At 41.0% G+C, this 11,906-nt stretch overlaps 1 protein-coding gene across 1 annotated transcript; it reads left to right on the top strand.

The window, feature by feature from the left end:
• On the top strand, window positions 1–11,574 carry LOC311046577 (troponin I, fast skeletal muscle-like). The gene is made up of 7 exons (XM_084058972.1): window positions 1–106; window positions 6,918–6,954; window positions 7,095–7,131; window positions 7,590–7,718; window positions 9,083–9,172; window positions 10,048–10,224; window positions 11,139–11,574. The coding sequence occupies exons 2-7, from the start codon at window positions 6,947–6,949 to the stop codon at window positions 11,217–11,219; spliced, it is 522 nt and encodes a 173-aa protein (XP_083915098.1). The 5' UTR covers window positions 1–106; window positions 6,918–6,946; the 3' UTR covers window positions 11,220–11,574.
• Window positions 11,575–11,906: the final 332 nt, after the last annotated feature.

The following is an 11,906-nucleotide window of genomic DNA, read 5'->3' as shown; positions in this document are numbered from 1 at the left end:
TATATACTACCTTCTTAACTCTACATCTGCCTGCCGGGGGTCAGTCTGTCTCTTCTTGTCTCCTAACAGGTTACTTGTAGAGTAGCTCAACTCTCTCAGTTACAAGGTAAGGAAAATACTCTTAACGTTTGTTTGGTTTTGTTCTTGTTTTATGAGTGTTTACTATTTCTGTCCTGTCTTTCTTGTCTGGATCTTTACAACAATGGTATCGGATGAGGTTGTTTGAATAGAACTGGATTTGTTGAGTGACTTTATGACATATGTATATGACAGGTTTCGTTATATTTTTTTAAGTTTCGCTAGTGTGTTTGGTCAGGGTTTTTTTTTTTAGGTTTTGATTTGAGTTTTTGTCGAATATTTGTTGCATGTGTCACATAGCTACTTACTGTAGGGCTGGTGATTGAGCACTGGCCTTGGGCCAGGTTTTTAGAGGTGTTGAAGAGATGGTGTCGGATCCTGTGCTCATAAACAATGAAATGTTTCATCTGGTTAGTAAAGGTATTGTTTGATTTGGATTCAGTATTTCTGAGCTATAATATATCTTTTTTTAAACATTTGTACAAAAATAGTTTCTTGATTCTGATAGTGAAGAGAGTGAAGTGTTGCTATCGTTAACTTGAATCATATTTCAGGATTACATTTTAATTAGTCATTAGTCGTGTTAAATAATGTGGTCAGTCGGACGCACTGCTTTTGTTTACTTAACGTGGATCACTACTATTACTCTGAATACAATTATTTTCTTATTTTTCACATTTCTAAAAGTATGTTATATAGTTTTATATCTTTAGTAGAGGTTAATACATATTTCCCAAGTTGTTGCGTTTGTGTGTAATATGCTAGTATAAGCTCTGTTGCTAGTAACCCAGTGATTTATGGACTGCTGATATGTCATGGTGAAAGGCTACACCACTTGAAGCTATGAATATGAAACCCATGCTGGAATGTTTTTCCCCCTGTCAACACCATGGTTTGGATGTAAAGGCGGCTCTATATTTTTCTTGTTACCTTGTTCCTCTCACACCATAACACAAACTTTTGTTCATTCTCAACTACATACAACATTTGGTTTCCCTTTTTTAATTATTGACAGTGTTTAAAACAATGCCTGTTCTTGTAAACAATACACATAGTTCGTTATTCAAGGAGTGTAACTTCCAACTTGACTTCATTGTCATGTTCAGTTATAGGTGTGAAACTGTGTTTACAAGCTACCCAAACATTTTGGCTACATTTTAAATAAGAATAGGAGTAAATATATATATACTGTATATGAAATCATATATAAAAAGTTAGTTATGTTGCTTAGGCTCAAATAAAAAACATCATATGTTTTGAACAGACATTCAATAGATTCTATCCTGTAAGTTTTGACATTAAGTTACAGATTGTCAGAAGTTAGTTCCGTACCGTGTTCTTCAGAAGTCCTTAAACATAGCGAGTTTTTTTGGCATTTTATTTTTGCACTGCATTTTATTTTACTTTATAGGTCTCTTTACACTTTATAGGTCTCAGTTGCTTTGAGCTAAAGGACAAAACCACCATCACGCGGACAAAGTACACGTGCACTTACTTGTGCAGTGTGTGTAGCAGACAGAGCTTTAGTTATTTTTACGATATGCCTAATGTCTTGCTCATCCAAGGGATGTTCTAGAAAGCAAGGCTGGCACCGTCAGCTGTGGTGTTGGGTTACGGTCAACCTTCCACAGAGACGAGCTTACCATAACAGAGACACTTAAGACAAAAACTGGGCCCCCACATTTAGACAAGAGATAGTGTTCTATCTCTGGGGAAATGGCTTGTCAAGGCTGGAAGAGAAGAGGCCCCCCCAACTCTGGAAATACATTGTCATCCCTAGAGATCTGCAGTTCACCTGTCTACTTTTATTTTACAATGCTCAGTTCTTCTTCAAGTATTGGCTTTGTGCCTGTTATGACGTATTCCCTAGTTGTTTTGAAGCTTCTGTATAAGAGAAGAGGAGATAATCCATTTTCCACGATAGCTTTTTTAGCATTATGAAGACATTAAGGACGAATCAGCTTCTCTGAGGGCAGGAGACAGCTGTGGGTTACAGAAATAGAGTTCTAATCTGCTACGCTATCTCAGGCCATATACATATTACAGTGCACAGCACAATGCTCAGTGTTAATTTAACTCTCGACGGTGTAAAGTGGGACCCAAATGGAACCCATAGGGTCAAAGTTAGAGTTTAATGAACCCTGAGGATTTTACTGTGTAGTCTATCCCAGACATTTGGCGCTCCATACAGGCTGTGAGAGGCTGACAACAGCCAGCTATGGAGCGTAAAGATAGACACGGGTCACTTTAGATGTGGTTTCTCTTAACTCGATCCCCCATGGGGTACAATAGGCCTATTTAGTGAGGTGGAATCTCCCAGGGAGTCTCTCTGTGAACTACAACTGGAACATCAAAGTTACTGTAGTCATTTTTGGCAAGCCATGTACAGTATCTGTTCACACTGGTATCTAGTAGTACAGGGGTCTTCAACGTTTTCAGGCCAAGGACCCCCTAGCTGAGAGAGAGATGAAACAGGGACCCCCTACTCTATATTGTATAAAATTGTGTTTTACTTAGTCTGCTATTTTTTCCCTCTACACCTACAGCCTCTTTGCCAAAAATAGCCGATCTACAAGCGCTGCGAGGCGTTGACAGCTTGTAGATCTGGTATTTTCGGCCAATGTTCCCCTCAGGAAAGGAATTCTAGGGTTCAAGTGGTTAATGTAAAAAAACGAAATCCAATCACACAAAGATTTGGCGGACCCCCTATAGTAGCTCTGAGGACCCCCTAGGGGACCCGGTCCCCCTGTTGAAGACCCCTGTAGTAGTATCTCCCAGCACCGGGTCACTCAGACCTGACAGTAAGTTGTGTATGACGACTCCACGGTTTAGCACAGGAAGGACGGGGGGACCGTGCCTTTGCTGTGTTGGCACCGAAGTTGTGGAACAAACTCCCTTTGAGGATCAAAGCGGCCCGCACCCTAGGGACTTGTATGTGTTTTGTTGGTTGTGGTACCCATTTCGGATGCCGTCAATGCACTGAATGGGACACTATCACATTTAATCAGAGAATTGATTGGTCTAAGTAGGTGAGATACTGACCTACCGATGGGGCTCAGTAGGTGTTACTGTTTTGTAAAAAGTATAGTTTTGGACTGCGACGGAGGCGCACCGTCTCAAGCGAACTTGAGCCACAAGAGGCACCACCGAGCGAGCTAAAGCGAGCGAGTTGCCGTTGCCCAACGTTGCGAAGTTCGCTTTAGCCAACTCAGCGCCGTCCGAGTTATGTACGGATAGGCAAAGAATCATAAATCATGTTTTGGGGTGTAGCGTTTGCCCCAACTATAACGACAAAACACCTACTGTACTGAGCCCCGTGGGTAGGTCAGTCTCTCACCTACTTAGACCAATCAATAGTCTGAGTAACGTATAGGTCAGTATCTCACCTAGACCAATAATAATAGTGTGATAATAGTGTGATTAAACGTGATAATGTCCCATTCGGTGCATTGACAGCATCAGAAGCCGGTGGTTGTGTGCGTGTGTTTAGTTACTCCCTCCTGTTGTGACTGACAGACAGCGTGACTGAGGTCTTGTTGTTCTAGTCTAGTCTTCTTTGTCTTGTCCTATGTTTTCCTCTTGTCTCTTTCTTTTCTCTTTCTGCAGACTGCGCCCGGGCCAGTGTAATGACTGAATGGGGGCCAGTGTAATAACTGGATGGGGGGGAGGGGGCACACTACAAATCCTGAACCTATGAACCTATCATTCAGAGAAGAGGGGCCTTTTGTAACTCAAGGTCCACCTGGGAACTGTATGTGTCAAGATGGTCAGGGATGTTAAATAAAAGGGGCATTATGACCTGCAAACTAGTGCTATGTTGCTGTTCGCTGCAATGATTGAACTGAATATTCTGCTTAAACGTCTAATCTAAAATTAAAGAAACACAGAATACAGGCAGAGCTGGGGACATTTTGATAAGGCTAAATTAAACCTCGGTCCTCGTCTGGAAAACAAGGACGTATGACATAAGATGTCATGTGTAGACGTCTGTGTTTTTTTGTTTTTTTTGCGAGGTCAGGCATGTAGTGGGTAGTGGGATGTGTGATGCTTGTGTTTTCTGCCATGTAGTTGATTGATTTGGCCAGCATTGGTAATCCAAGACATGAGTTACAAGAATATGTAGTTGTTACCTGATAAGAAGTTGTTTAGAATTTGTTTTGTAATGTTTACATTGGTACAGTACAACATCTTGGTAATAAGCACAGATGGACTTGAGAAGGTGTGGCACAAGCATCAATATATCAACCAATAACTCATACTAAATATCAACAACGTTATAGAAACAGGAACTCCAACTCTGTGAACCCCTCTTTGCAGACGTTATTGTAATATTTAATGTCCTGTTTATTATTGTAGGCCTATATAATAAGTGTCATGAAGCATCAGGGCATTAATTCACACGTTGTGATGCATTGTGAGCTTGCGATCCATTGTTAGCTTTTAGGAATTTAGCCCCATTTGAAACCTCTCCCTCAGCAGCGATTGGAGCTATTGTCAGCTTTTCGGACTCCTAACTCCACTTGAACTGGATTTGGGTAAAATGGTGATAATATAATGACACTGCAAGTATCTGACAATATATGAAGTCACTATACCAACTTTGATGAGGCTGTACTGCTTTGTTTTAAAAATATATAAGGTTTTCTTCATTTCCTGAAAAAAAAATAAAAATAAAAACTATATTTTGTTGTTTCATTTCCTGAAAAATGAGCGTTTTGGAGGTAGCTGGTTGCTGCTGGACAGCAGAGATATATTAAATTAATTATTGTAATAAAATGTTATATTATAATTGCATATATTATATGTATTATAATGTATATGATATATTATAATATAATAAATATTGTATTAATGATGTAATCTATTATTATTATATATTTTTAAATATAATATATTATTATAATGTTATATGTTGTATTACTGTATATATGATATAACATCAATTATATCATTTATATAATATAAATATAAATAATGTTATGAGATATAAATATAAAAATATTAAAAGGCCTAAGAAGAAATGCCACCCTTTTCACATTGGCCTATTATAGCGCCACCAGGAGGCCACAATAATCTACCTGACCTGGTGGAGACCTGTGCTCCGAGGAGCACTTTTTCTAGTTATTAATATTATTACAGTGGTGGTGGTGGTAGTGGAAAATAGCAGATCTACAAGCTATCAACAAATAACTCATGCCAAATATCAACGTTTTAGAAACAGGGGCAAAGCCCAACCACCAGTCTTTACAAGTACCTTCACAGAAAAACAAGGGCAATGTCGCTTATAATTAGAGGACATGGCAACACTGAGCGTGGGAGAGCTATAGAAGAAATCTGTCATTTACTCCTAAATGTATTCAAATATGCTGTATTGGGCCCTAAATGTACTGTAATTGAGGGGGGGGGGGGTATTATATGTATTTATCCCCTCAAGTAATGGAAATGTATGCTGTTAGGGACTGTTCGTTATTTAGTTACATGGGGGGGGGTCCAGATGTAATGTATTTCTTTTTATTTCCTTGCCCCCCCCCCCCCCCCCCCCCCCCCCCGACCTCCAAATACTTTTCTGTCCCTGCTTGATCTCTCTCTCAGCTAAGGGGTCCTTGACCTGAAAAACGTTGAAGACCCTGGACCTGGACTGTATTATTATATTATATATAGCAGACCTACAAGCTCACAATGCGTCGCATCCACAACGCGTTGACAGCTTGTAGGTCTGCTATTTTAGGAATAAAGTAAGCTCTATACCCCCTCTTCTGTGGGCAGCAGACAAATAGCTGCATCAACAGTGAAAAGTTGTGAATCAGACTTTGTTTTAAATGCAAGCAGTACACCCAGAAACGTTATTGTGTGTGTGTGTGTGGGGGGGGGGGGGGGGGGGGCTAATAAAGCGCAGAGGCTTTCTTTAATAACAAACCAAGGCCGGGAGACCAATTTTTTCGCCTGCTAAAAAACCTCCAGAAGACTCGCCCCAAAACACACTCGCCCCAATTTTCTTGTATTCGTTTTACTTGAGGATAAGGTTAGAAATAAGTTTAGGGTTAGGCATAGTTTTACTGAGGTTAAGTTTAGGAATAAGGTTAGGTTTTGGCACCGTTTTACTGAGGTTACGTTCAGAAATAAGGTTAGGTTTAGGCATAGTATGCTAGTTTACTGAGGTTACGTTTAAGAATGCCAGGTGAATACCGCCGGATTTGCCCGGGGCGACTGTGTTTTGGGGCGAGTGTTTTGGTATTTAACAGCAGTGTAGTACGCATCAATCGGCTGTTAACATTAAACTATGAGAGAACAGGCGATATGGATTTGGGAGCGTAATTACAACGTATTGGTCTCACTTTAAAACCGAAGGTTAAAGAGTATAGCCTATCTGTTATGAAAGAACACCCCCCCGCCCCCTTGGCAAAAACTCCTTAAGAAAGGGCCGTTCGCCTCTCTGCTAGAAACATGCGACCGCCTGTCTCCCTGCCTTGGAAGAAATGGGCCTGTGACGTTGAATTGTGGGCGTTCACTCCCTTTCGTATAAATAGGTGGACGGGGCTAAGGTAAAAAACAGCGGCAGTTTATTCAAGCCAGTTTTGAAAGAAGCCAGTGATTCACATGATGTCAGGGCATTCCACATTATGGTGGCAGAGTAGTAGAATGAATATTTTCTCATGTTTGCACTACATATGGGGGGTATACAGATCATAGGTGCTCCCTCTGATGTTGTGACTCTGGGTGTCACTCACTTTGGGGAAGTATAGTTAGACAGGTATGTGCGTGCGTGCGTGCGCATCATATTAAAGGGTACCATCACAACATGTCATGCTTATTAATTATACTGTATCTCCCATAACTAGGAAACCAAGGGAGGGAACCAGCTGCCAAAATGGCTGAGTAAGAACACTATTTTGTTTGTTTGTTTGTGTGAAAACAAAATAGATAGTAAGTCAATATGTAAATATGATAGTCATTGTTTTTGATTTGTTTCGAGTTTTCATTGATTCTCACAATTGACGTCTGTTTTCTACCTCCAGGCCGAGAATGTCCGCGCGTCGCAAGCACCAAATTAAAGTAAGGACTACTGTTATATCCTTTTGAAAGACTTCTCAGTGTTTAATGATAAACGTCAATGCCTGATAGGGCTGGGCACTATATTGATATTATATCGATATTATATGAGACTAGATATCGTTAGGGATTTTGGTGCTCTATTTTATACTTTCAGAAATGTTCCAAAATGTTTCTAAATAGGGAAAAACTACCGATCTACAAGCTCTCAACACGTCACAGATGCGACACGTTGTGAGCTTGTAGATCCGCAATTTCCGCTATTTTGGAAAATGCTTGAGAAGAAAATTATGTCTTTCACACTATAATATTATGGTCACAATATCAATTTCGAGGTATTTGGTCAAAAAGAATGCCCTAATGCCTGATGATACCAGCCTGTTAATGTTGTCCACAGAGTTAATTAGTATTAATTAATGTTCTCCACAGAGTTAATCAGTGTTAATTAATGTTCTCCACAGGGCTGTATGCTGACTGTGGCGATGGACATGCTCGGTGAAGAAGCAATCAAGAAAACTGAGGAGAGAGAGAACTACCTGACAGAGGCTTGCCCTCCGATACAGTTACCACACTCTAGAGAGGAACTAATGGTATGTTTGATGAACTATTGGTGCTGTATACGATACTCTTCTGTTTGTCTTCTGTGTATCCTTAGACCCACTGTTGATTTCGTTGACTAAAACTGTGACGAAAAATGTTCGTCGACTACCTTTTTTCACTGACGAAAACTAAATAAAAACTAAGCTGCGATGACTAAATCTAAGACTAAATATATTGACATTTTCTTCAACAAATAAAAACTAGACTAAAATGTTAGGGAGGGACTAGTGGAGAAGAGATCCAGTAGAACCAAGACAAGTCATTTTATGTCTGGTTGCGCTCGGGTGTTGCATGCTGAAAATAGCCGATCTATAAGCAACGCGTCGCAGCGCGACGCGTTGTGAGCGCGTTGTGAGCTATCAAGTGTAAAATCAGCCATTACGACGCCATCAAGGCCCGCCGAAATAGTCGCCTAAAATCTTATATTTAGTCGACTAGAACTAAAACCTTTCAGATGACTAAAATATGACTAAAACTAAATGGAATTTTATTCAAAAGACTATGACTAAAACTAAATAAACATTTGATGTCAAAATCAACACTACTTAGACATTCAGCTCCATTGCGGCAAGCCAGTCCAGTGTGTCATCGTCTATGTATGTCAATTAAGCCACGATCACCACTCGGTGGCCAGTATGTGGGGCAGCTGGTCACCACATGTTCCACTGTCTGTAGTGGATCCCAACATTCACAGTGGGCACTGTCTGTGAGACCCCACTTCTGCATGGCCGCACCCCACACACCTGTCCTCGGTTGAGGGTTGTCCACTCCTTGCGGGGGAAGTCCTGGCCAAGAACGTCTGTGGGATCCTCGATGTAGTGGTGAAGCCTGGATGGTAAGGATAAGGATAAGGATAATTCCTTTTAACAGGTCGTTCATGAAAGTCCTTGCGGTCTTGTTTCCAATGAGAACCTGTGAGCAATTAGGGGTTAAGAGTCTTGCTCAGGGACAAATTTCATTTCATCGACACATATGCTGGGATGGCCTGGAATCGAACCTGGGGCAACCAGGGCCTCTGGCTCCCTAGGCGGGCTCACTAACCACTCAGCTATGGTCTGCTGCCGTCCACCATCTTGCCTTTTACCCAGGAAGCCTTGGAAGTGTCAGGCTGGTGTTGTGCGGAGAATTTCTTGGCCCTGTGTGGCAAAGGGGCACCGGGACTTGAAGCGTGTGCGCTGTGACACGATACAATAGTATCGTGTCACAGCGCACACACCTTGAAAACAATGAAAGCAAGGCAGACAATCTCTGAATGGGAAAACACATTTTTATTTTATTAGGACTCATAGAAAAAGGGGGTTAGCTTGCCGCAAGCTGGTATAACATGACTGTGCCATTTCTTGTTTCCTTTCAGGCAATGGTCAAACAATTGAATGAACAAGTTAATGCAGGCGAGGAAGAGAAGTACGGCATCGAGTTCAAACTCAACTTGGTTATTAATGAGGTTAGTACTTTTACCTTCCGTTCATCTAAAATCACGCCTAAAGGGTGATCACACCAAGACGCATCACTAGAAACGCGCCACCAACAAAACCATTGTTTTCCTACGGTAGGGCGCTCCTCTCCTGCACCGCACGTTTTTCTAGCGCACAAAAGTTCAACTAAATGCCCATTTCCACCGGAAAACCAGTACATTCAGTTTGAAAAATTAACATAAATTGCTGGCACAGGCAGTGGAGAGTCTTCATTTGTCGCCTTCCTTTACAGCTATACTGTAAGTCTGTTAACACATTGAGTGCCAAAACCGGAGATCTACGGTTTTGCAAATACACCTGTTGAGTGCCATAACCGTAGATGTACGATTTATTTATTCATGGAGGAGAGGGGAGGCGGGGACATAGATTGGTGAAGCAATAAGAAGCGGCGTTGGAATCCAGCGCCTGGGTTTGGATCCGCCCTTCAAGACCATCGATTGGGCTCGTTCTTTCAGTCTAGATGAAATGTAACGCGTACTACATAATCTATAAGCACGCAAAACTAGGCATTTGAGGATAATAAAATATCAGAAACAATAAGTAACCATCTGCTGGCAGATCGGCAAATTTTATTAGTCTGGTCGCAGCTGAGTACTGAAACGTACAGAAATAAACTGAAAGGAATGACGCTACTTGTATAACTCACATTGTATTTTCTCACTCCATATCCATCAATGTAAAAATAAAATCAACATTGGTTTCGCCCCAGTTGCAGGCAGCCTAAAAGATGTAGTCTACTGTATGTGTATCTTACAAATCTGAGAACCACACAGAACAAGTAAATGGGAGGACGTCACTAACACGCCTTGACTAAGTTGTCTTTGTCTCAAATGAACCAAAACAGGTGAAGGACCTGAACATCAAGATTGTTGACCTCAGGGGCAAGTTCAAGAAACCCAAACTGAAGAAAGTGCGTATGTCTGCTGACGCCATGCTGAAGGCCCTGCTGGGCTCCAAGCACACGGTGAACATGGACCTGAGGGCCGGTCTGAAGCAGGTCAAGAAGGAAGTCAAAGAGGAGGTGAGGCTCAATTGTCAATTCACCCCATTTTCTTTTTTTTTATCGTTAGTTTTAAGACAAAACAAACACAAACACAAACAGCTCAGCTCAGACCAGACACATTACAAAACAAAGGACACAGATACAAAACAGACTCCACATACCTACATTGGACCATTAAATACACCATTATATAACCACATTGTTTGGTGCTTGACAGTCTGTAGATGGGTGAATAACAGCACCAAGAATAAAACATTAACAGTGTTAATATCCACACAACAACAATGGAAAATGAAAAGTAAAATAACAAAATAAACAAGGATTAATGATCTTATCCATCAAGGTTAGCAGTATCGCTTCTGTTCAGGAACCCTATTGTTAAAGTATCAGCTAATTGAGGGCTTCTTTTGCTTTCTTAAAATATAATACAACCAAATACAACCACATACAACCACCGTAGTTGTAGTTAGTTATGGTTACTCTGCCATTCATTATTGGTTAAAATATGGGCGGCATTGGCACAGGAGGTAGAGCGGCCGCTTGCGATTCGGAAGGCGCCTGATGGAGGCCCCTGACTGGTCGTCCTACCGGGGACCGTCAGGTGATAAGAAGTGGCCTGCTCACTCCTCATGCATTGACGGAAGCATGAGCTCAGTTCGGGGCTCTCCCCAGGTTGGCAGAGGGAGAGTAGCGACCAGGATTACAGCTTAGGCAATTAGCTCTGGGTGAAGAAATGGGTTACAAAAATAGTGGGATAAAAAAAGAAAAGAATGCCATAGTGCCAAACCTCAAATAAAATATGCATGTGCCTGTTATGTGTTATTGATTGCAGCTTTACCTATCCTATCTAATCTGTCATTTTTTTCCAATACTTTTTTCTTTATACGTGCAACAAAAGAAACCAAATCAAACATGTGCATCTGTGTTTGCAGGACCAGAAGCTGCGTGACGTTGGCGACTGGCGTAAGAACATTGAAGACAAGTCTGATAGAAAGGCGATGTTTAATAGCTAAAGAAAGAGGATGCATTGATTTGTGGGCCCACCAGCATTGACCTTTTGACAAGACATGGAATCTGCTCGGAGTCTCTTCTAAATGATCCTAAAGCTGTAACTCTGCCTCAGCAGCAAGTATCACACTGTACTGTATTGTAGGGTTGTGTGGCGGATGTGTGTATCTTAGTCAACCACAGCCATGTAGTGTATTGCCATCATCCACCATGCAGTACATGCACTGTAAATGGAAGTCTCCCCAATAGTAAAGATTAAGCAAGTATTTAAAAAAAAATGTTTCCAAAAGGGAAATATCATTGACATATTTTTTTTGTTCTTCTTATGCTCTCACATTAAATATGAATGCTTCACTTTCATCCTGTTTCATCTTTGTATTTCATGTATTATGTTTGTAACCCTTGTCTCACATAATGCACATCACTGACTCTTGCAGAGGAAGCCAGTTTCATATCTCCATGGCTAAACTACGGGGTCCTGTCCACTGGCCTATTATTCTGAAACCCCAATAGTCCGACAAATGTTATGTTGGTAAGAATTTATAATTAAAGGGATAGTTCACTATAAAAAAGATTTTTTGTTTTTGTCGCCCAAGCCAATAATTTAAGTTCAAATTATTGGCTTAGGAATGCGCGGAAAACTACAAAAATGTCCATGAATTCAAGTCTCCATGGGGTGACTAATCGATAGA

This window comes from Gymnoscopelus microlampas (genome assembly GCF_963454915.1).
Source record: "Gymnoscopelus microlampas genome assembly, chromosome: 6".
NCBI classification, from domain to species: domain Eukaryota; kingdom Metazoa; phylum Chordata; class Actinopteri; order Myctophiformes; family Myctophidae; genus Gymnoscopelus; species Gymnoscopelus microlampas.
The sequence above is the reverse complement of the archived record's forward strand: the minus strand, read 5'-3'. Positions and strand labels throughout refer to the sequence as shown.

Coding starts and splice junctions, on each gene's coding strand:
- LOC311046577 (XM_084058972.1), top strand. Junction 7,132..7,589: donor GTCGCAAGCACCAAATTAAA/GTAAGGACTACT, acceptor TGTTCTCCACAG/GGCTGTATGCTGACTGTGGC. Junction 10,225..11,138: donor AGAAGGAAGTCAAAGAGGAG/GTGAGGCTCAAT, acceptor CTGTGTTTGCAG/GACCAGAAGCTGCGTGACGT.